The sequence below is a fragment of the Cryptomeria japonica genome, chromosome 4, assembly GCF_030272615.1.
Source record: "Cryptomeria japonica chromosome 4, Sugi_1.0, whole genome shotgun sequence".
NCBI lineage: Eukaryota > Viridiplantae > Streptophyta > Pinopsida > Cupressales > Cupressaceae > Cryptomeria > Cryptomeria japonica.
Window position 1 is genome coordinate 667,467,723 of NC_081408.1, and position 21,872 is coordinate 667,489,594.

General features: G+C 34.5%; 1 protein-coding gene across 1 annotated transcript in view; it reads left to right on the top strand.

Annotated features, from left to right (window-relative positions):
• The window catches only part of LOC131061847 (phototropin-2), a 446,814-nt gene extending 428,432 nt beyond the window's left edge, over positions 1 to 18,382 (top strand). The window contains exons 22-24 of the mRNA XM_057995710.2: positions 13,422 to 13,562; positions 17,319 to 17,411; positions 17,767 to 18,382. Of these exons, the coding sequence (XP_057851693.2) occupies positions 13,422 to 13,562; positions 17,319 to 17,408 (231 nt within the window). The 3' untranslated portion in view covers positions 17,409 to 17,411; positions 17,767 to 18,382. The remainder of the gene's footprint in view (positions 1 to 13,421; positions 13,563 to 17,318; positions 17,412 to 17,766) is intronic.
• Positions 18,383 to 21,872: the final 3,490 nt, after the last annotated feature.

Genomic DNA, 21,872 nt, shown 5'->3' on the forward strand with positions numbered 1-21,872 from the left:
CCATGCTGATATGTTGTGTTTCGAGCGTAACCGCGCCAGCTGGAAGGATGGTTTGAAACACATGAACTAGTACCTTGAAGGCATGTAGTATAAAATTCGTAATCCTCCTATGCCGCCGTTCAGTCTACTTTTTCAATTATGCATCAAGTTCCAAGAATATGTTCGTGATGAACGTACGGCAGGTCGTGATCTATGGCAGGAATATTTGCACGGTGAAGATGAATTTCTAGAAAAGGAGTGTGAGGTTGGAAAAGAAAAGTGATTTCTTAAAAGTGTTTTTTCTCTCTAAAATCTTAAAGTGCACTTTTGCACCAAAAGGTGATATTTGACTTCTAAGTCAACAAAAAATGCAAAACTTTATGTGTGCACCTTTTTGGATTATTTTTGGATATGTTGCAATTACCTTTTTAGGTAGTTATTGCTCCCTTTGGGGTGGTTGTTGATATTTGCCTCCCATTTATGGGTATGGGCAGCCATGTTTTATGGATGAATCTGGGCCACTTGTTTAGATTAGATCTGGGCCATTCATCCTTTTTGGAGCCTATTTAAGGGACTGGTTTTCCCTCATTTTTGTAAGAAGTTCATGGATTGTTGCTGAAGCTCTGGTGAAATTTACACAGGATTAATGCAAAGTTAAGGCTATTTTCTTTTCATTGTGAGTGCATGGTCTCCTTCTTCACCATTTAAATTATTTCGTTATGTCTTTCATTTTTCTATAGCATTTTCAAACAAACATCTGACAGAATCGTCGCAGTTCACATCATTGGGGAATGGTTGATTGCCTTTCTCTCTGCATGGTTAATCTGAACCTTTTATATGCTTAAGTTCGGTTATTGAATACTCACTATGAATGTAAAAGTTCTGATGTTGTAGTTGATAACATGAAAATCCTATTTTCCTTTGAAGATTGCACTAGATTTATGTAAACATTGTGCTCAAGTAGCTAGTGATGCTTAGTCTAGTTATTTGGAGGTGTCCGTCTGTTTGCTGAAACTGCTATCTTAGTTAGAATTTATATTTAATGTATCTCTCTCTCCCTATCCTTCCCTCCTTTTTCCCTTTTTTTTTATCAGAGAGAATCCGCAGGCCCATTGAAAACAGTATCAACTCAACTGAAATCATTTGATAAGAAAGATCATAAAGATTCCAGGGAACTCATCTATCAATCGCCTATCTCACCGTAAGTCCCCCTTGTGTTTCCAGCATAAACACATCAAACTACTAAGAAATCCCACAGTCAAGACCTGACAAACGAAACCTTGAGGTTATCCCCTTTGATCAAACGTAGAAAATAGCACTAGGGATTTCCTTATCTCAAGAGAGGATAGGATACTCAGCTAGTTTATTCTATTCTGTGTTGGCCATATGGAGTTTGCAGCAATGCAGTTTCAGACAGGTCAACAGGTTCATGAGTCACATCATTTGGAGGACAAAGAGCATCCCATGATGAAGCAATTGAGATTAAGTAGGTTTATACACATGCAGATTTACCTTGCAACTATGGGGCAGAAACTATGGAACATGATACACTCAATTTTCCTATGAAGACACCCCTTGAACCAGCACTTGGCAATGGACAGTTAGCAGAGGATGAAGTTTTGGTTGAGTCTTTTGAGGACACTACAAATAAGTATGATGTAGCTCCTGATTTTTTGTTTTATGACAGCAATCATAATGTCGATCTTACTCATGTGATGGCAGCCATTCCTCGTGAAGATGATGGATGTATGGTGTCCCATAACATTGATACTCAAGATTTGGGTGTTAAAAATGAATTATGTGATGTGGATTCAAGTCATTGTAAGTCTGATTTTGCAAATCAGACGTTAGAAGATTTACATGTTGATGATGAAGTTGTAATTTCTAAGGCAGCTGAAGGGGGAAAGTCCTTAAGTCCTTTTGAAGATGAAGAAGAGTTAGAACAAGAGGGTGATGGGCCTAAACAAAATGCTGAAAGTAACTTTCATGTTTTTGATAATCCACTTTTGAGATAGAAGTTGAGATATCCTATGTTAACCCACTTTATGAGCTAGAGTTGCAGGATGATCATGTTGAAGGACATGCACATGAGGAAAGGGTTCCATATGAAACCAATGAGGGTTTTGAGTCCCCTATATTTTTTGTATCTGAAATTGTTGATTAGTCTTTTGATTATTCTGAAGATGCCAATTCAGTTTATTTGCAAGGATTCTCAATTCATGAATCACACAGGTCTGATTTACAGGAAAGTTACATTAGAGAGTATGCTATTGGGTACATGGATAGACTATGCAGGATTAGAGGCATGAGCCATCTACTGATTCTAGTGATGAGAGTAGTGGGAGTGATGAGGAGTGTGTTGCCCAGGACTATGACGGTCAGCCATTGACAGAGGTTGGTGCATTTTATCTTGATTGCATAGTAAGGAGTTCTCATCGCTTCTCCTTTGATCCATACACAGAGGATTTGATGACGTGTCAACATGGAGTGGCTCAGGGTTTATACCATCCATTGTGGGATGGAGAGTTTCCACCTTTAGAAGATGGAATTGGAGGTTGCAAGTACTAGAATCTGTTGTTAGCGGGAGATTACTTGTAGGGACAACGGTCAGTTATCCATCATGTTGTTATGTATCCAACAGGGTTTGCTACTTCTGCATCACAGAGATTTCATACAAATACATGGTTAGAGGGTGTTTGTGGTGTCCGTAGGCATGATGGTTGGGTTAGTTATCACATCCATGAGGGTTTAGTAGAGGACAGAGAGAGATGTGGTGTAGCAAATGCTTCCATATGTTCTTATCTCCGCATGACAGATGGATGTGAGTTCAAACTGTTTTGGGGTCCGGACGATGACAGGAATGACACTAGAGTTTGGATGGATTCCATTGGGTTGCTTCACCACTTTCAACGTGATGAAGGTTATGCCAGAATTGCGTCGGGGAAGTCAATTGGTAATGTGTATGGCGGACTTCCATTCTAGCTATGGGTCCAAGGATCGATTTGGCTAGTGGATTGCTTCTTCCTTCTATCGGGATTGACCTAGTTACGGGGTACATTGGTATCACTTTGATGCCACAAGATTTGGATGGGGCATTTTATAGGATGGTCTGGGATCCTAACATTCAGATGAGCATTGAGTGTGGAGTTTGGGATCTTTTTGGTGCATCAGGATTTCAGACAGGGCTTACTAATGAGCATTGCAACATGTATAGTGGACAGAAAGCATACGGGTTCATCTTTGGTCTACTTGTACATGTTTCAATTACGATGCACATCTCTTGTGCACATGAGATGGACAGTTGGTTTGACATCCATTTTTGTGGAGTTATGGTTGCTAGTGCTACGGGAGTTGGTTGGAGATATGAGGGACATTTCACAGTTCTCTTTTGGGGCCTCCTGAGGAGTGGAGTTTTTGTGCAGTGGAGATTGCTTGGGGACAAGCAATTTCAAGGAGGGCGGACTGTAATGTCCCCATTTTCGTGAGCATCATAGTTCAAAGGATTAGCCTATCATTTGACCCTCGTAGGCTAGTATGGTGGATTAGAGGGTCTAGTTTGGGCGTTATGGAGCTCTTCAGGTGGCAAATGACAGTGTTTTGCTCTCCAGATTGTTGGTATATTCTGAGGCTAGGCTATTCAGAGGTTTCTAGTTCCATTTTGAGGGACTCACTATTTATAGTAAGTTAGTGGTTGTTGGAGAGGAACCCTTACTATTTTTAGTAAGGTAGTTGGATGCATAGTGGATATGCTGGTTAACTCCCAGGTTCAGACAGAATTGAGAAAATGATGAAGTTCTAATGTTATAATTATTATTAAAGTTATACTTTAATAAATATTAATTATTAAGTGCATATCATTAATAAATTAAGTGGACTTTATTTTAAAAGGGAGTTATAAGTGAATAATAAAGTATACTTTATATTTTAATATTGTGCACCAAAAAGGAGGGAAAAGAAATGAAATTAAAGTAAATTAAATTAAAGAAGATGAAGACAAATGCAAATTAAACATTATAAAAGGGCATTTGAATTTCATTTCATACATTCTTGAATCATTCAGCATTTGTCTTTTCTGGAGAAGCTTTGGCTTTGAAGAAGAAACCTAGGGTTTCGCTGTAAATTCAATCTTGGAGAACGTAGCCTCTCTTTGATTGTGCAAATATTGGTGGCTTTATTCAGAGGTCACGTTTGTTCTTTATTGGTGAATAAATTTAGAAATTTATAAGCGTTTCATTGAAGACCAGAATATAGAGTTAATCATTTGCATATCAACATTTGTGTCGGCTGCTACAGTGGCATGAACAGTGTTGCGCTACAATAAATGCTACAGTACATTTGAGCTTTATTGGAGAAAATATCAATTGTTTCACAAGGCTTTTTGAAGTTTATTCTTGGTGTTGTCCTCATTTTTGGATTTTCAAAAATGTGACAACCCCTACAAAATTTTGCCTAAAAAGTGTCATTTTTGTCTTCAAGGCATGTTTTACGAGGTACAAAACTCACATTTGATAGTGTCAAATCATTGGTGGGTGTCTTTGCCATCACTGTCCAAGTTTTGGTGAGTTTGGGTCTTCCTTTTCCTAGCTTTCTGTTCAATTTCGGGTTTCAAAACAATCACTACAGGTTGAAGATTTTACTCTATGGCATGCTTCCCAAGGCATAATTTTTATTCGTCCTTGGACTATCTTAATCCTCATTCCATCCTCAAACCATGTTTCAAATTTCATCACATTCTGGTTTCGTTTGCTATGTCTTTCCTTCAATTTCGGGTCTATTCTCCCTGATTGCAGGTGGGAAATTTTCCTTGAGTTGCAAGTTCTAATGTTTTCCTTTGTTTTAGTCTTTGTAGGGAAATTTTTAGTTAATTACAAGTGCACTTTATGAAATTAGAACTTGTAACTTACTTTTTATTTCCCTCTTGTTGCTTTTTGACTTTTAAGTCATTGTAGGAACTTTTTGGGCATATTACAAGTGAACTTTAAATTATAAAGTTAAAATAAAACTTGTAATTCTTTTTAAAAGTTCCACTTAAGTTATGGTAGGGGTTTTTCTCCTCCATTACAAGTTTTATAAAGTCACTTTAAGTTGTAATAGGGCTTTTGTTTCCCTATTACAAGTTTTATTTTTAAGTTGTTTTTGTGACTTGTAAAAGAAATTTTATTTTCCCTTTACTAGTCTTTTGTTGAGTTGTTTAAAACTTGTAATGGGAGTTTTATTTCCCTATTACAAGTATTTTAAACTTCTTGTTTGCTCTCAAAAAACCGATTTTTCCTTATGAGGGGAAAAGTGAACATTTTAAAGATGTGAAAAGGTTTAAGAAATCCGATTTCATGTGCTTTTTGCAATTTTTAACTTGTTCTTTCCCAAAAACCCGACCAGCAATATTGGAGGATTTTGTTGAAGATTTCTAACGATTTTTGTGGAGAAATTCAAGGAGGAGGAAGGCGTTTTGGATTCCTTGCTATTTTCATGCATTTTTCAACTCTCTTCACACCATTTGGAAGACATTATCGTTGGTTTTATGGTGTTTTAATAGCAAAAACGTTTTTGAAAAATGCCACGATTTTCTTCTTTAAATGCCACAAATCTTGCCTTTCCTAAGTCGTTTTGGTTTCTTTCACCTAGGCGTGGGGTTTGGATGAAGATTTGACCAATTCTCATGCCATTTTGATAGTCGTTTTTGCTGCATATGGTGTTTTCTTAAAAACGTGGCTAGGGTTTGAATCTTCTTCTTTTGTCTATAACAGATTCTTTCTGTTCATGATAGTTGTTAGTTTTGTTTTGCTCTTGTGAGAGATTTTTCCCCTTTGTTCCAAGTTTGCAAAGCAATTTGTGAATTGCATTGTTCTTCCCCATTTTCCCTCTTTACTTGCATTCAGGATTTAAAAACCTGATTGCATGTAAGATGAAAATAGTTGATCTTCCCCTTTGGTTGGAAAATCTTAACCATCTTTTGGTGAAACTCCAAGTTTCTAAATTGGAAAATATTCATCCTTTCAAAATCAAGTTTTTAGAACCAGATTACATTTTGAAAGTTCTTCCCATTTTCATAAAGATGATCTTCCCAAAATCTTTTCATTTTCACTCATTCATTTCCATCATCCGTACATACCATTTCCACCATTTCATCCACTCATTTCACACCTTCATTCATTCTTCCCATTTAAAGTCTTCACTTGTAGTCAGCCATTGGTCTAAAATGCACTCAAAAAACACTTGAAAATGAGTTTTAAAGGTCCAATTACAAGTGCAAACTTGTGTTTACCCATTACGCATATGAAGTTGCATGTTTGTTCCTCACAATTGCAAGTTAATACTCTTGTTTTTCCCACACATGTAATGCAACTTCCAAAACCCGAAATTCACTTGTGAGCCCATTTTTGCATCAATTTATCTCTTCCCTTGTCAGTCCGGTTTGCACACACGACCTACCAAATCAATAAATTAAGGCATGGGCCTTATTTTGCAAGCAAATTTCAAGATTGGAGGATGATACAAAGAAGAGATACAACAACAATTCATGGTTGAGAACATAGAATGCTTTCAAGACAAAGATGGCATAACATGAAAAGAGGAAGGCAACCCTTTCCCTCCTGAAAATCCAGTACTACCCCAAGCAAGAAGATAAGGTTGAAGTTCATTGGACAAGGACACAAAGATCATTAAGGATGCAAATTCTCATTCTGGTTCAAGATGTCTTCACTAATCCAAAATACTTCAAATTCTAGCATCCTGAAGCAACATGAAGATCATCATAGACAAAGGATGATGCAGTTAGAGTCGTGTCTTTAGACACATGGAATATTTTTAGTTATGCATTCGTAATTTTGTTTTGACAAGTTACATGTAAAAAAATAACTTTGTAATTGCAAGTTAACTCATTACTTGCAATTTTGTAATTACATGTAAAGCAACTACAAGTTGTGTTCAATTAGGACTGTTGTTGGAATAAGTCATAGTTAGTTATTGAATAAGTTTTCGTGGTTGAGAGAATCTCTCAAGTTAGTTAGGATCCTCCCACTTTTTTCTCAAGACTCCTCTTCTATAAATATTTGAGGGGGTCTATTGTAATTTATATCTTTTGGCAATGTAACAAAATTCTGTCAGTTTGTATGTGCACTCTAAGACTTTGAGCTTAGATGTAAATCAAATTGCTTTCAATAAAAGAGGCAAGTTGTGTTGAGACTTTGTGCCAATTCAATTTGTTATGTGACAACATTTTCTGGAGTTGATTGTGATTTTTGTACTATTGTTCAAGAGAGATTTAAAATCAATCTTGGAGACTTTGAACTGCTAATTGTATTTAGAGTTATATGTTTGGTTTTCAAAATTGATCTTGTAGACTTTGAGCTACAAATCATATTTGAAGCTAGTGCGGAAAGCTCAAGAGGGAAAATAGCTTGTAGACTTTGTGGTGCTTCTATTTTTAAGACTTGTGCATATAAGGTGAAGTGCAGCATGTAGTTAGACTTTGAATTGCTACATATTGTGTTTGGTTACTAGAAAATCATCTACAAAGGTTGATAGGACAATAGAATAGTTGAAGACTTTGAGCTTTCTTTCTGTTTTCCTGTCCCAGGGAAATGACGGAGGTCTTTGTGCCTTCATGGAAACTTTGCTTCCCTTTATGTTCCAAAAATCCTACAAAAAAGTCTCATTTCTGTATTTGCTGTTATATATTTCCAATTGCTATTACTTTTCTATGAAGAGAAAAGAGTATAGTTTTTCTTGAAAGAAGAAGAAAGATTGATGCCCCACCCATATTAGATTAGTTTAGTTTGTAGATAGGGGGAACCTTCCCTAAATTAGGAGAGTATCATACTCACACATTGTGGCTGAAACCACAATTTTGTACATCCCCCAGGTGTACAAAATTTTCGACCAACACTTGGCAGATCAGAAGTTTGAAAATAAATATTTATTGAATACATTTAATGTTCATTTGTGCATGCTTCTACATTGACATGTGGGAGTCTTCTTGTACTACATTTTCCAGGTGGAGGCATTAATAAGTATAGCAGATCAAATGGTTTATCAGTCATCTACTTTGCTGTTTCATTTCTAGAATTTTGGTAATCTTATCTTCTAAATTCCGAGTATGCTTTGGTATTGTAAAGGCTTAAAAGAGATAATCAATAGATTAAAGGTCGCATTTTAACTGTTTGACAAATTATCCATTGTTGTTGATGAAGATTTCAGTCTTGAATATGCATTCTAAGTGTTTGTAATAATGTCCCTTTGTTGTAGATGAATATTGTAGTCGTTAGGATGCTTGGTAAATGTTTGTAGAATTGCCTTTCTTCCAAATCATGCTAACACTATGAGAAGCAGAAACAGCAATGAAAAGTGAGAATGATTGCACTTGGTATTGTTGTTTATACAACATAACACTAGACTTTTCAACAGCGAATATAATTCTGGAAATTACAAACGAATGGACCAGACATAGGTGCCAAGAGAGAAGCATTCCATTGTAGCATGCATTGTTCATGTTATTGTAGCGTCACTGTTCACGGGTACTATAGCAGCACATCAAACCCTTGTAAAACCTTTGAATTTTTCACCAATATGCACAAATTGAACCTTTGAATGAAGTCCACAATTAAGCAATGATTCAACTCGTATTTCACAGCCTCAAGATGGCAAACCAATGAGAGTCTTTGTTCCCAATGGCTTGTTGAAGGTAGAAAACCCCTGTCTTCTTCCCACGGATCATAGATGACAAATATCAATTGCTCAAGTGAATGAATAATATTTTTATTTGAATGCCTTAATATATAATCTCCTTAAGAAGTCACCCCCCTTCCTTGAGCATTTAATAATCCATTAAAAATGGTATAAAATGTTTTCTCAATGACTTTATGAAATATTTAATATTTGGGTGCCCACCAAGGTAATAATCAATTACACTTTAAATCACTTAAATTGAGGGTCATGGCCCCATTGATTATAAAAATGCATTTTATTACTTTATAATATAACCTTATTTTAATTTATTATCATTAAAATAACTCTAATGATAATAACTCATTAAATGCTACTAAATTCGCCAACCCAACTGAATATGGAGATCAACACTAAATATAGCAATGTTGACTCCATTGAAATGGTGGCTTACTATAAATAGTAAGTATGAAGAACTGAGTCTAACGAAGGCCATACCTGAACCCACACCGAGCTATGAAGGAGAAAACATACTGAACACTGTCAAGGACCCTCTAATCATCTGTGTTTGCCTACGAGGGTCAGGAATAGGCTAAACCATCCAAACAACAACGTGCTAAAAAGGGGACATTATATATATATATATATATATACATAGATACATATATGTATACATATGCATATACATACATGTATGTGTATATGTATGTATATGTATAGATATGTATATATATATATATATATATATTGATGCAGGAGCATCCCCGGTCGATTGAGCACTCTTGCATCAACCAAAAATATATTTTCTTTTCAGTTTGTTCTTGTTCCGTGTTGCAATTTCTGTGTTACCTCCGGAATTCTCCAGTAGTTGTTCATTTTCCATTGCGGATCAGGTTCTTAGCTTCCAGACGTATGCGTATTCCTTGTTCTAGATTTCCAGTTCATTTGGACTCTTTTCCGGCAAGTTATTGCTTCCAGATTGGTTTTTTCTTGGTTCCATAGCAATTTTTGAGCTTAACGGCTAGTTGGAGATTTCTTCTCTTGCAGAACGATTTCTCGACTTGCGGATCAAATTGGCACCACGTACAATGTTCCTAGGCCCTTGGCCGACCTTCCTTGGTGGTCCACACTTCGTTATTGTCTTTGGCGGAGGTGATCTTCACGCTTTGGGTCCAACCTATCTTAAACAATTCATTTTCATGTCTTCGGGGAATGCGATCTTTTGTGGCCGACCTAGATGTGTTCCAAAAGATATTGACAATGTTTAATTGATCCTTAGAGGTAAGCGAAATATTGTATGAGAATGATTTCATATTATGTAATTTGGATACCTCTTGGAGGTCTAGACGGACTGTAATCTAGAATGTAAGTTGTTCTAGGCCTATTAGCCTGCATGTACACCGGATGTTGTCGGCTGATTTATAGTGAATCTATGATGTTGCGGACGTTTGAATAAATATTCTCTCTATGTTTTGTTGTTGCTTCCATTGTGTTACCCTTGTTGCATGATTTAGACTGTTCTCTTTGAGGACCCTCCGGATTATGGTTGCATCATATATGTGTGTGTGTGTGTGTGCATATACATACATACATATATACATTTTGTGTATATATACACACACACATATATATACCTAATTTGAACTTGATGTTTTTATTACTTTAGATTCTTAGAATCATTTGTGATATATATATAGATAGAGATATATATGTGTGTGTATCAAAGTTGAAAAAATTACTCAAAACTTGTGTAACTTGCAAGTGCCAAAACTGACGGCGAGTCACTCGCCAATAAACTCAATGATGAGTTATTCTTATTGTAAAAAGTCGTTGGAAATCGCTCAAATCAGCCAAAAAAACTCGGTAGAAAAAACCCTAAATTTTTTAAACCATTTTGATGTGATTTTGAATGCAATAAGAGGGCACAGTTGTGCGACAGGAGGGCACCATTTTGACGCGATTGTTCCACATTTCAGAAAAGAAGCTTCATCCCATGTTTGTTTGGGGAGAAGAAGAATAAATCTAAGTTTCATCCAATGTTTATGTCACCTTTCAATAATATTAATATTATTTTCACCTATTTTTATGTTGATAATAGGTGTATAGTTCTTATTTTTAATAATACATATCATTCATTCAAGAAGAATAATATTAGGAATTTAGGAGTAATAAATTTATGTTGATAATATCAATATTGTTGGAAAGAATAATATTAATCTCAAAAATTAGAATAATTATATTAAGAGTAATAATATAATTGATGATATGTATTTAACTCAAATTATGTTGTAGTAATACTAATAATATTAAATCTTTTAAGGGGTTTAAGAATATTTTAAAAAATTAAATACTTTCAAATCTTCAATAAATTTGTTTAGTTATTGCTGATTTTTTCCCGAGTTTTTGGGCGAGCCCTGAGTTTTAAATTTTTGGGTTAGTCAAATCATTGCCAAGTCCAAGGTTTTCAACTATATATATATAATTGATGTTTTTACTACTTTAGAACCATTTGTGTCATCAATTCATCAATTGTGTATCAAATTGAAATCCATAGTAATGTTTTCCAAACAAGTGGTAAAGGTATTATATCTTGGTCTTGTTTTTCTACTAACAAATTATTGTAGATTTCTTGTGATTACAATTTTTCCAAGATCAAAGATGAATAAATTTTTACTAGAGCTGAAAAACAATATATTCGAAAATAAATAGATAGGAAACTAAGTCTCTGAAGCACACTTGTGTCCTGTTTGAAATTCCACGAGCAAGCATAGCAGATGTGATTAAGAGAAACATATCTTTTTAGTGCTTAGGAAATAATAAATACAATCAATGATTAAGTCAAGTAAATCACACCTAGTTAGAGAGAAGTCAGCCCATATGAAGAGGCATTGTAAGCTATAAATTGCACTTAATATAAGTGCCCAACAACTTCATAAAACATACATAGAACATAGACATTGAAACCCAAAGGTGACACATGCTTAACCATTCAATCAGCTTGTTTTGTCACTAAGTGAATCACACCTACGAAAAAGGAAAACTGAGTGCACTTCTCAGCTTTGATTTTTGTTTGTAATTTGTTGTTAAAGTTGATTAAGATGCACCATATGAGTCAAAGCATGGAAAGGGAAAAAAGGAAAGCAGATACCTAGTCAGCGTCTAAAATATGCAACCAGTATAAAGAAACTGCGCCGTAAAGGACAAAATAAGAAAAAGAGTAAAGAATATCAATGTGATGGTGAATAAGGAAAATTCTGTCTAGAGTATATTTTTCAAACTAAACACCCAATTATGTATCTTCTGTCATGTACTATTCCTCCGAGACAAGGTCAAAAATGTTAGTAAATAGCTTTTGCAAGAAATTAAAGATGGCAGTGCAGTTTTTTATAAAATCAAGTGAGGAAATTGTACCATAAAATAGAAATTTGACCGATTAGAATTGTGCTCAAACAAAGAAAAAAAAGGATTAATTTATCTTTCACCTCCTACTTAGCAAACAATTATTGTGATTTTTTTTTAGCATGAATGGAGAGCCACTCCAAAAATCATTGTGAAGTGTGTAAATTGTGAGTACATATTGTCCAATTTTATCTTAATATTTATTTTATAGGAACCTTTCCCTTTTAATTCAAAGAGTGTTTTACTTTACATCTATATTGTTTTGCATCAAAATTCACTAAATTTGTGCATTGTTTTTGCTTGTTAATGATCTCACCTTCATAGCTCAGATATACTCCGTACCATGTGAAAATCATGCATGCTTTACTATACTAATTGTAAACGAGTGTTCTTTTAAGTTGATCATCCTCTAAATTTCTAGTAACTGTAGTGTTGTTTAATGATTGCAAACATTAAACAATATAGTTTGGCCGGCTTAAACTAGATTTTGAACGACATTGTTTGAACCAGGACAACTATTGCTTCTAAAATTAATATACTCATTGATGACAATGAACAAGGCATAGGTGTCTTCGTTAGAAAATCCATTGATAGAAAACAATATGCATTATCACGTGAAATGTACCAAGTGCATCCAGGCTAAAATATCAACTAAGACATCATAGAATGCCATCTTTTCTTTTGACTAGTCCTAAAAGAAAACAGAATGAGGAAAGGAGAACAGAGCTTATGCTGCCGAATTCAATTTTATGGATGAGACTGAATGGAACTATTTTATTTTCTTTCTTTTTTCATCGCTACCTAGAGGTTTCCTCGTAAGATTGATTTGTTTTCTTAGTTACTAAAATGATGATATAAAGGCACTGGCATAAATTATTGGATTTATTGATAGTGTTGTAGGCATCGTCTCTCAAAGTTTTTATGAACATTAAAAATAATAACATGCTTTCCTTGTAGGCCTATGATGCTAAATAATCCAATTATGCAATAGAAATGTTTTAGTCTAATGCCATCTTTTCTTGTCATTTCAATTTGAATCAAATGTTTTACTTGTTTATCCATATCTAGAAGAAATTTATGCATAAATTTGTTCCTTAATTGAAGTACCTATATTTTAATGAGCTCCAATCACATATGGTGATTACTAGTTTATCAAAAATTGTTTGAATGGGAAAAGCTACTTTCCATCTGTATTTGAGACATATAGAGATAAAAATCTCATATCATAGTAGTGTTGAGTAAATAAAATCTATTTAATAACATGCCTATTCAATTCGCATACAATTTTTTACTGCATAGGTTAAAATCACTTTAACATTGTATGGTAATCGTAGTTTCTTTTAATTAATTATACTTCCTAACATTTATTCTATATACAGGCAAGCTTGGCTGTGAGACAATTAATGCGCAGTTTGCTGCATAGGGATCCTGCAAATAGACTAGGCTCAAGTAAAGGTGCAAGTGAAATCAAGGAACACCCTTTCTTTCGTGGGATCCATTGGGCCCTCATCCGTTGCATGGTATTTCACTAGAGTAGTTCATCAACAACTTCTATTAATTTAAATTATTTAATGTTAAGTTTTATATGAATATTTTTGTGCAAGCTGCTAATAAAATCATAACATTCTTGAAGGACATCCCCCTAAAATTTATAAAACCAAGAATAATCCAAAGGGTCGAGAAATTTTCTTTATAATTTTGGACTCAGTTAGGCTTCTATAAGAAACTCTAATACAGAAAGGATGTAATTAATACTTCAAAATAGCCCGAATGGGATAATGCAAGCTTCCAAATAAGTTTTGGAAGATAATGAAGCAGAAAATAATTGTACATTTCACTACTTTAGAAAAGGCAGTATGAAGCTGGCATTATCACATTGACATCTTAAATTGCTCAAATAGGGTTTGAAATTGTACAAGACAATGGTGTGTATAAGATAAAATGAATTACATATTTGTAAAGGAGCCCTAAAATAAGCCATGAATCCACGTGTTGTAGCCTTTGAAGTCTAAAAGGGAGGGTCTCAATTCATGGATTTGAGACTCTTTATGGGACATTGGTCCCTGAGAATTAACTAAATAAACAACCTTCCAAAGTATGGTTCCTACTGGGTGCACCTACTCCACTACCAAGAAACTATGGACAGGAATACTTTCTACAAACGATAGGAAATGCATGGCAGCCTTAAGTTCACCAAGAATCCAATGGTGCTTAATATGCTCGAATGCTTGCTAATACAAATCTGGGCAACCTTTATTGGATAACTACTATTAGAAATGGAGTTGAATGGGAACGATCTCATGATTATGAAGACATTCTTTTCAAATGTTAATTCTGCCATTAAAATAGCCATTTAGCTAGTGTCTTTCATTCTCACAAATCCTCAAATCAACAAATTCACCAGCCATTCTAAGTGTCAATGTGGTCCAAAAACTTTATGGATATTATATAAAAGATTCTTAACACGACTTATTTTATTTTCCTTGTTGCCCACAAGTTGGAGGCTTATTTGAAGAACTTTATATGCTTCAAACTAAGATGTAAGTACAACAACTATAGCTAATTTCTAACTCCTTAAAATCTTTATGAAAATGTTCAAAAATTATTACATTGATTGCACTTTTCATTTCATACCCCAAACATGCTCCTAGTCCTAGATACATGTGGATGCTTAATCAGTCCACAAACCCATGATGCAACCAAGAGTGTGAATGACAAGAGCTATGATTGAAAATAATTATAATCCTTAAATCATATGCACTTGTGCATGGATTGTTAGCAAACTTGTAAGAAAATAGCATAACAAGTGAAAGAAGCATCACACTGAAAGAAGACAAAAACAATTGATTTTCCTTGAAGAAATCCAATGTAGGAAGAATAGTTGGCAAATAATCCACTAATTATCAAATTGTACAAGCTTGCTACTCCATGAGGGCCCTCAAGAACACCATTCTAGCATATTCACGCCAACAAAGTACTGGAAATACAATGCAGATTCAGCTCTCTGGAAATCTCTAAATGAAATTTCGCCATGGGAATAGAGGGTTTTTGTTTCAAATCCCATTTGCCTTCTGGGTCTTCATGCTTCAGGCAGCCTTAGGGGTTTTCATCCTTCAAGCAAGAAGTTGGACAGAAGGTTAAACTCAAATAATAAAATTGTAGAACAGATGAATTCCTTAAAATGAGTTTTCATCCTCCTTTTATATGCTCGGGAGGAAATAAAATATTACATTTTTTACTTTTGCCTGAAAACCTAATTTTAAATCACCTTTTGTAATTTCCTACCCGTTCTGAAAAGAAATAACTTAATATTGCAAAAGGCTTTATTCACTCCATTTAGGCAGCCTGAATAACAGTAAAAAAATGGTCTTCAGAAAAATACCAAAATGAGTAGTTAAATTATTTCCATGAAATCCACTAGCTAAAATTGAGCCAGAAATATGAAACCTCTGAAAATGTAGCTCTCCAAGGTTTGTGGACACCTCCAAGAATCTTGGAATGCTCCAAACATGCCGGAATTGGCTAGAACGAAAAAGTAACGTGACAGTCATATTCATCTAAAACTGTTATAAGGAACAACCAAAACCAAGTCTTGAAAGAATAAAATATTTGTGTTTGGGGTGGTAAGACTATCCATCTCTATAAAGACACAAAAGTATCTATCCGATGAAACCGCTCCAAGTATTCCCTGAAATCTTATGTCTTATCCACAGTAAATGGTTTCTATTTTCTTTTCATATGAAATATAGGAACTAAAAGTATGTGCATTCCTCTAGCAGGGGAAAACATTCTGACGTATGTAGAATAGATAAAAGATTGCATGCTAAGAACGAAACAAAAATTCATCCTAATTGGAGACTTAAACTTGTATAAAATTGCTGAAAGAGAAGAAAGGAGAGGCTTCAACAATAGAGTTTCTGTAGCGCTTATAAATCTGATAATCAATACATATGAATTAATATGGAATGCAATCAAGGACAAAAATGCAACATCCATGTAGTAGAAACTAGAGAAAACTTTCATCTCTTCACAATGGGTTTCTGCAAGCATGAGTAAAATTGCATGTGGTAATAATATCGCTCTTAGACTATTGGCCAATATCATTAGATATTTTCCCAATACATAATGGGGGAGCAACACAATTTAGATTTCAAATCATGTGGCTAACACAAGATGAACTCAGGGCTTTAAAACTCTTCAGCATCCAGAAGTCCTCCTAAGAATCTTTAGAGAACATGCAGTTGGAATCTCCCTTTCCACTTTAAGTTCCCAACATTCACACTTTAGGTTCAATGTAGTGGACCTCTTCTCTGATAGGTTGGCATAGACTAAACACTGATGGGATTGTAGAAGGAACTCGGGGCCCATCGGAGTAGCTGCAATCATTCATAGGGAGTTAAGGCGTCATTTAAAAATTGATTTATTATCATTAATATATTGACACCCAAATTGATATGCCTCTCAACCATGAAACAACTAAAAAAGTAAAATGTAAAGGCTATTGTCTGCCAAATTCGAACAACATCGAACAAACTAAGTGCTTACACAATTAAGGCTTAAAATTCACAGTTTCAACACTGTTCTAGATCTTGTAGCTAAAGCTGCTCTTCACAAAACGGTGGTGGCCTATGATCAACAGGATGCCACCTATTGAAGTTCTATAGAGAAATTATATGCTTGTCAGGAAATTTATTTCCTGAAATTTGTTCTTGTCTATATCCTTCTGGAAATTGCCAAATGTTGTAGTTCTTCCACCAAACTAGAACATATCGTACAGTCCATTAATATTTAAAATGAAGTTTCTACCTACATGTTCTTCCAACTACGTAAATATTACTCTAGCCCTAACCAAACTATATTCTACAACCACGGAATCAGATATCAAGATGTATAGTTACACATACAAAAAATCTAAAAATCGATATCATCTCTAGCAATTGTTTATCATTATTTGTTCTTCAAGATTTTGATATATTGTACTACCAATCTTCATTTTAGATGATTAACAAACGATTAACAAAGATTGCATTCACAAAATAATTCCATATAGGAGTTTAAATTTGATTAAGTGTCAGGGATGAAAGGATTTAACGCCACTAAGTTACATTTGCATGTAATCATTTGTCGTAAACAATTATATGAGTCTTATGACAAATGACATCATAAACGATGATTAAATTTTACAATTCTATTTATTATGTTAAAATATTCAACAATTTGATATTTATAACGAACTGTGATTAAGATATAAAGCATTTTGACGTGTTATGGCTCAGGAACCCCCTCAACTTGATGCTCCTTTGCAAATAACCGAAAAGGACACTGATGTGGACAGCAAATCAGCTGAGTTAGAATGGGATCAATAAGAGGTGATTAGTGCTTTATCCTTTAAGGCATTTTAATTATTTATTTTCTAAAGTAATTTTGATTAACATGATTGAGAAAGTTCTTACCGACTTTTAACTTAAATATTGAGATACTTCCATTCAAGAGAAAAATTTGCAGCATCTTCATAGTCTAGGGGATTGCAATGAATTTAAGTACCTGATTTTAAACCTAAAAAGTTGAAACTAAATATAAGTAAAATGATTAATTGAAAATGCATTAAATTCTGATACCTAGATGTTAGATCTTCTACTTCTGCGGAAACCTTAATTATATATTCATAATTGTTGACTCTTTTGGTCAGATGTATTGATTAATTCCTCTTGATTTCTTGAACAGAAATGTAACTCTGCGTAGAATTTTGCCAAGCTACATTTTACATGTTAGTAGGCTGCCCACAACACATTGTGACCTGATTTCTGATTATCCTCCTCCTATGGTGCGCAATAGTTAGAGATTAAGGTGGAACAGAATCCTCAACGATTGATATGCCACTTTGTTTGGGAAAAGCTTCTGCTTTTTTAAAACAATAACATTGGCACAGGGACCACAAAAAGCATAAGCAGCTTTTAATGATGTTAGTACCAAAGACAAGGAGGATGCCAAGACACCAATCCAGGGACTTGCACCCCAAAGTCTGCTTCTGAATTGGGAAAGCTCTTGTTTGCAGTGGACTGACTACTTAAGGCTAGGAACAGGGCTGCAGCTTGTCCCTCGATTCTTAAGACGTACAAAATCGGCTTATTCATCTTGATATCATGAATGTATTTTGGTGCATCATATTAGTGATTTTTTGTAGTACTTATGTAAGGTTGAGTGATTGGCATGTGTTAGCAACATAGAAGGTCTTACTGTTGCATTTTAAAATTGTGACTACATTACAATAAATATGCTTGAGCAGTTGTAATATATTGAAACATATTGGTGTTCACCCGAAGTTTAATGTTGTGTTGTTTTCAAATTCTCAATTTTTATTAAGTTAGACTTATTGTCATTAAAAAAAAACATTCAACCTTTTTTCAAGTTCCAACATATAAAAGAAAATGAATTTTCAAATTTCATAAAAAAATTTATAAAAAATGTACTAAAAGATGTGATCAAAACATAAAGTTTTACAAAAGAAATTCTTGTAAGAGTTGGTATAGATTTCTCTATACCATGCAAGGTTTGAGTGAAGATTGTAGTCATTCAAATCTAGAAATTTCATGAAAGTACAAGAGAAATCAATTATGAAAAAATAATTATATTCTCTCAAAGGATGCAAATAATAGATTACAATGGATTTAATGAATTAAAAAGGAGATCACCTTGGTTATATATGCCAAAGTGAACTTGGGATTGCATAAAATTATGCCTTGTGTCTTAATCTTAAGACTTGAGACATAAAATGATAACTATTCTATGTGTACCTTAGTAAACTTAAATAACATTTGTGAGAAGGACCTAGGTAATGAACTAGCTCGATAAAACACCTCTTTCACACCAACACTCTCCCTTAAGTGATAATTCAATGTTCTCAAACAACATTCCTTTCCTTAAAAAGAAACAAAACCAAGATGGTATGCAAGATGTCTTCCCGTTCCTTTAAGAAATATGAGGGAAGATAAGATAGACGATGTGTGATGTCTCCTACTCAAGTGTCTCCATATTGATGTTGAGAGATGTCATCATCAAATTGAGTGTTCTAGGCCACATTGATGAAGATGACAATCCAAAATCTCATAGAAATTGATGTAGGGTGTAATCCAAAGACAAAGAGATATCCTTTGAAAATAAGGAGACCTCTTCCAAATGTTGCTCAAAAGTATCCACACTTACGTCAAACTTTAAGGAATGATAATGTAGAGAATGAACAAGAGGTTCAGAGTGTTCCATCACAACAACTAAAGAAGGATCATATCCATTAAAGATAAGATGAATTCAATCAGTGACGTCTCTGAAATCTGAAATGTGTGATTCTGAACAAACCTACAATGTATGTCAAGTGATCATCCCATGTAGCCATGTCCAAAAGACAATAAGTCCTATTGCACTAAATCTCAAGTAGTCAAAATTGTGGCACATCAAGTGCAAAACTAAATGAAGGAGATGGAACATCAAAATGTCTCTAGAACCTCAGTAGATGAAAGAACTCCAAGATTCAAATGACACTTAATCTTCTCAAAAGTGTCCACACCAGATGTCATAGTGTGTACACGAGTCAAAGTAGCAATGGGAGAAAAATGTGAGGTGGTGTAGAGTCAAGATTGGTGATCAACATCGCCAACGAAAACTATATTGCTACTATGCAAATACTAAATGATGACAATCTAGTGTAAACTTACTCTCTTTCTTGTTCCACCATGTGTGATCTAATAGATAGAAAGGATATTGGTTGACAATTAAGGCACACAAAGAACATCATTGAATGCTTTGTCATCCATCTCAATAGATCCCTTTCTACAAACACATATATGTGTTGTTAGCCGCAGGACGTATGGTGATGAAGAACACTCAATTGAAGAGAACATATGGTGTGATAAAGCCATATCATGTGAAGCTCTAAAATCAACTATCCACCTATCTGAATCAAAATTTGCAACTACAACAATTATTTTCCCCTTATATCTCTTTGACTTCCATGAAGAAGAAGAAAATGAACCCCTTGAAAGGCAAACTAATTTGATTCTTCTTATGAATATGCTTCAACTCATTAATTTGTTTTGAATAACATTGTTGTTCATTAGGCCCTATTTTTTTTTTTTAATATGCACACTTAGGCCTCTCCTTAGAATTTTTTTTGAGAGAGAGAGGATTCAAATTCTTTATGTAGCTTGTTCTTTTTCTTCTTTTTCCTATTACCATGACTCCCTAATTCTTTATGTACCTTTGGTTCACTTGCCACCAATGCTTGTGGTTTAGAAGACTTGATTAGACCCATGTGAATTAACTTTGCTTCCTCTTGGATCAAGAGATTCAAAAAATCATCTAAAGTAGGAACAACATATGATGCTCCCACAGAAAGCCAATGGGTATGAAAGCCTAAAACAAACACTAGATACCCAGAACAAAGCTTGGATAAGAATTAATTGTAACTCATCCTTAATACGACTGCAATCTTTTAGTTGTTTGATCTTAACTCCTTGATTTTGGAGATATAGTCTTGAATGTGGTCAAAACCTTTTGGATCAAGATTCATCAAATCATTGGCAATTTGATATCCCTTGATATTATTGGTTTTACCATACAAAATTTCAAAAGTCTCCCAAGCCTCCTTAGGTGTTTTGCATGATTCAATATAAAATTGTAAATCAAATGGGACTAATGAGCATATGCATCCAAAAGTTTTCTAACATTCAATCTCCCATCTTGTCAGAGCATTAGGATTGATAGGTTGAAAATCATTTCCTTTAGATACCCAAGATGACCCTTTCCCATGAGATTATTCCATACCAATTTTCTACATGATGCATTATTATTTGGAGTTAAAAGTTTGATTCGAAATTTCTCCATTACATGAACATGCAGTAAGAAAAAGAATGTAATCAACCACCACAATATTATGCCCCTCCCCCCCCCGCCCCCCAATTACTCAATCAAGAATCCCCCAACAATATAAAATCTTTCCCTTTATGCCTAGTGTAATAACAAGTGCCAAATGCAAAAAATAGCAAACTAGACTTGATCTTGGTACATACGGATGTCAAATTTAGCCACAATATCAAAGTATATTTTTTACATAAAATGGGATCAATATGATCAAACCACTACAAAGTACAAGAAAAATCATGCATTTTTCAAAAAATGAAACCTATATATATGGCGATTGATCATGCTATTGGGCTTAGATTTTGGTGACTTTATCAGTTGTGTTTTATCCCCAAATCAATTAATAGTGGAGTGCAGGGGTGATATCCCCCCAACGAGGGCCCAGGTGTAGAGCCCATGGTAGGTGTCTAGGAGAAATGTCCCCAATAAGGGTTGCTAGGGATAGCACCCCCAGTTAGGGGATCAAGGGCAACGTCCTTGAAGCAAAAATTGCACATTATTTACTAAATGAGTAGCCTAGTGTTGTGGTAAGTAAACCGACCTTTTGTAAACTACCAAAAAGGCTTATACATAAGTGGCTATCAAATGTGAAACATCGTCATATTGTCATTTACGCTTTGTTGGATAATAAATGGAAAGTGGATTATTATTCTTTGCAGATGTAGCCCGCATTGGGTCAACCGAGTTAAATTTGTGTTATAGTGAATTTTTATTTTTGCCTCTTTTATTTTGCATTTTATTTAAAATTGTTTATTGCTCTTGTTTGCATAAACCCTAACATTCCCAAAATAAGAATTGCTTAGCAATGCCTATGAGAATATGCAATTTCAGAACAAACTAGGCACCAAAATCAAAATTGATTGCACCACTAAGTTATGGGCATTTGAGGTTTGTCTTCCAAAATGAAAATACAAATG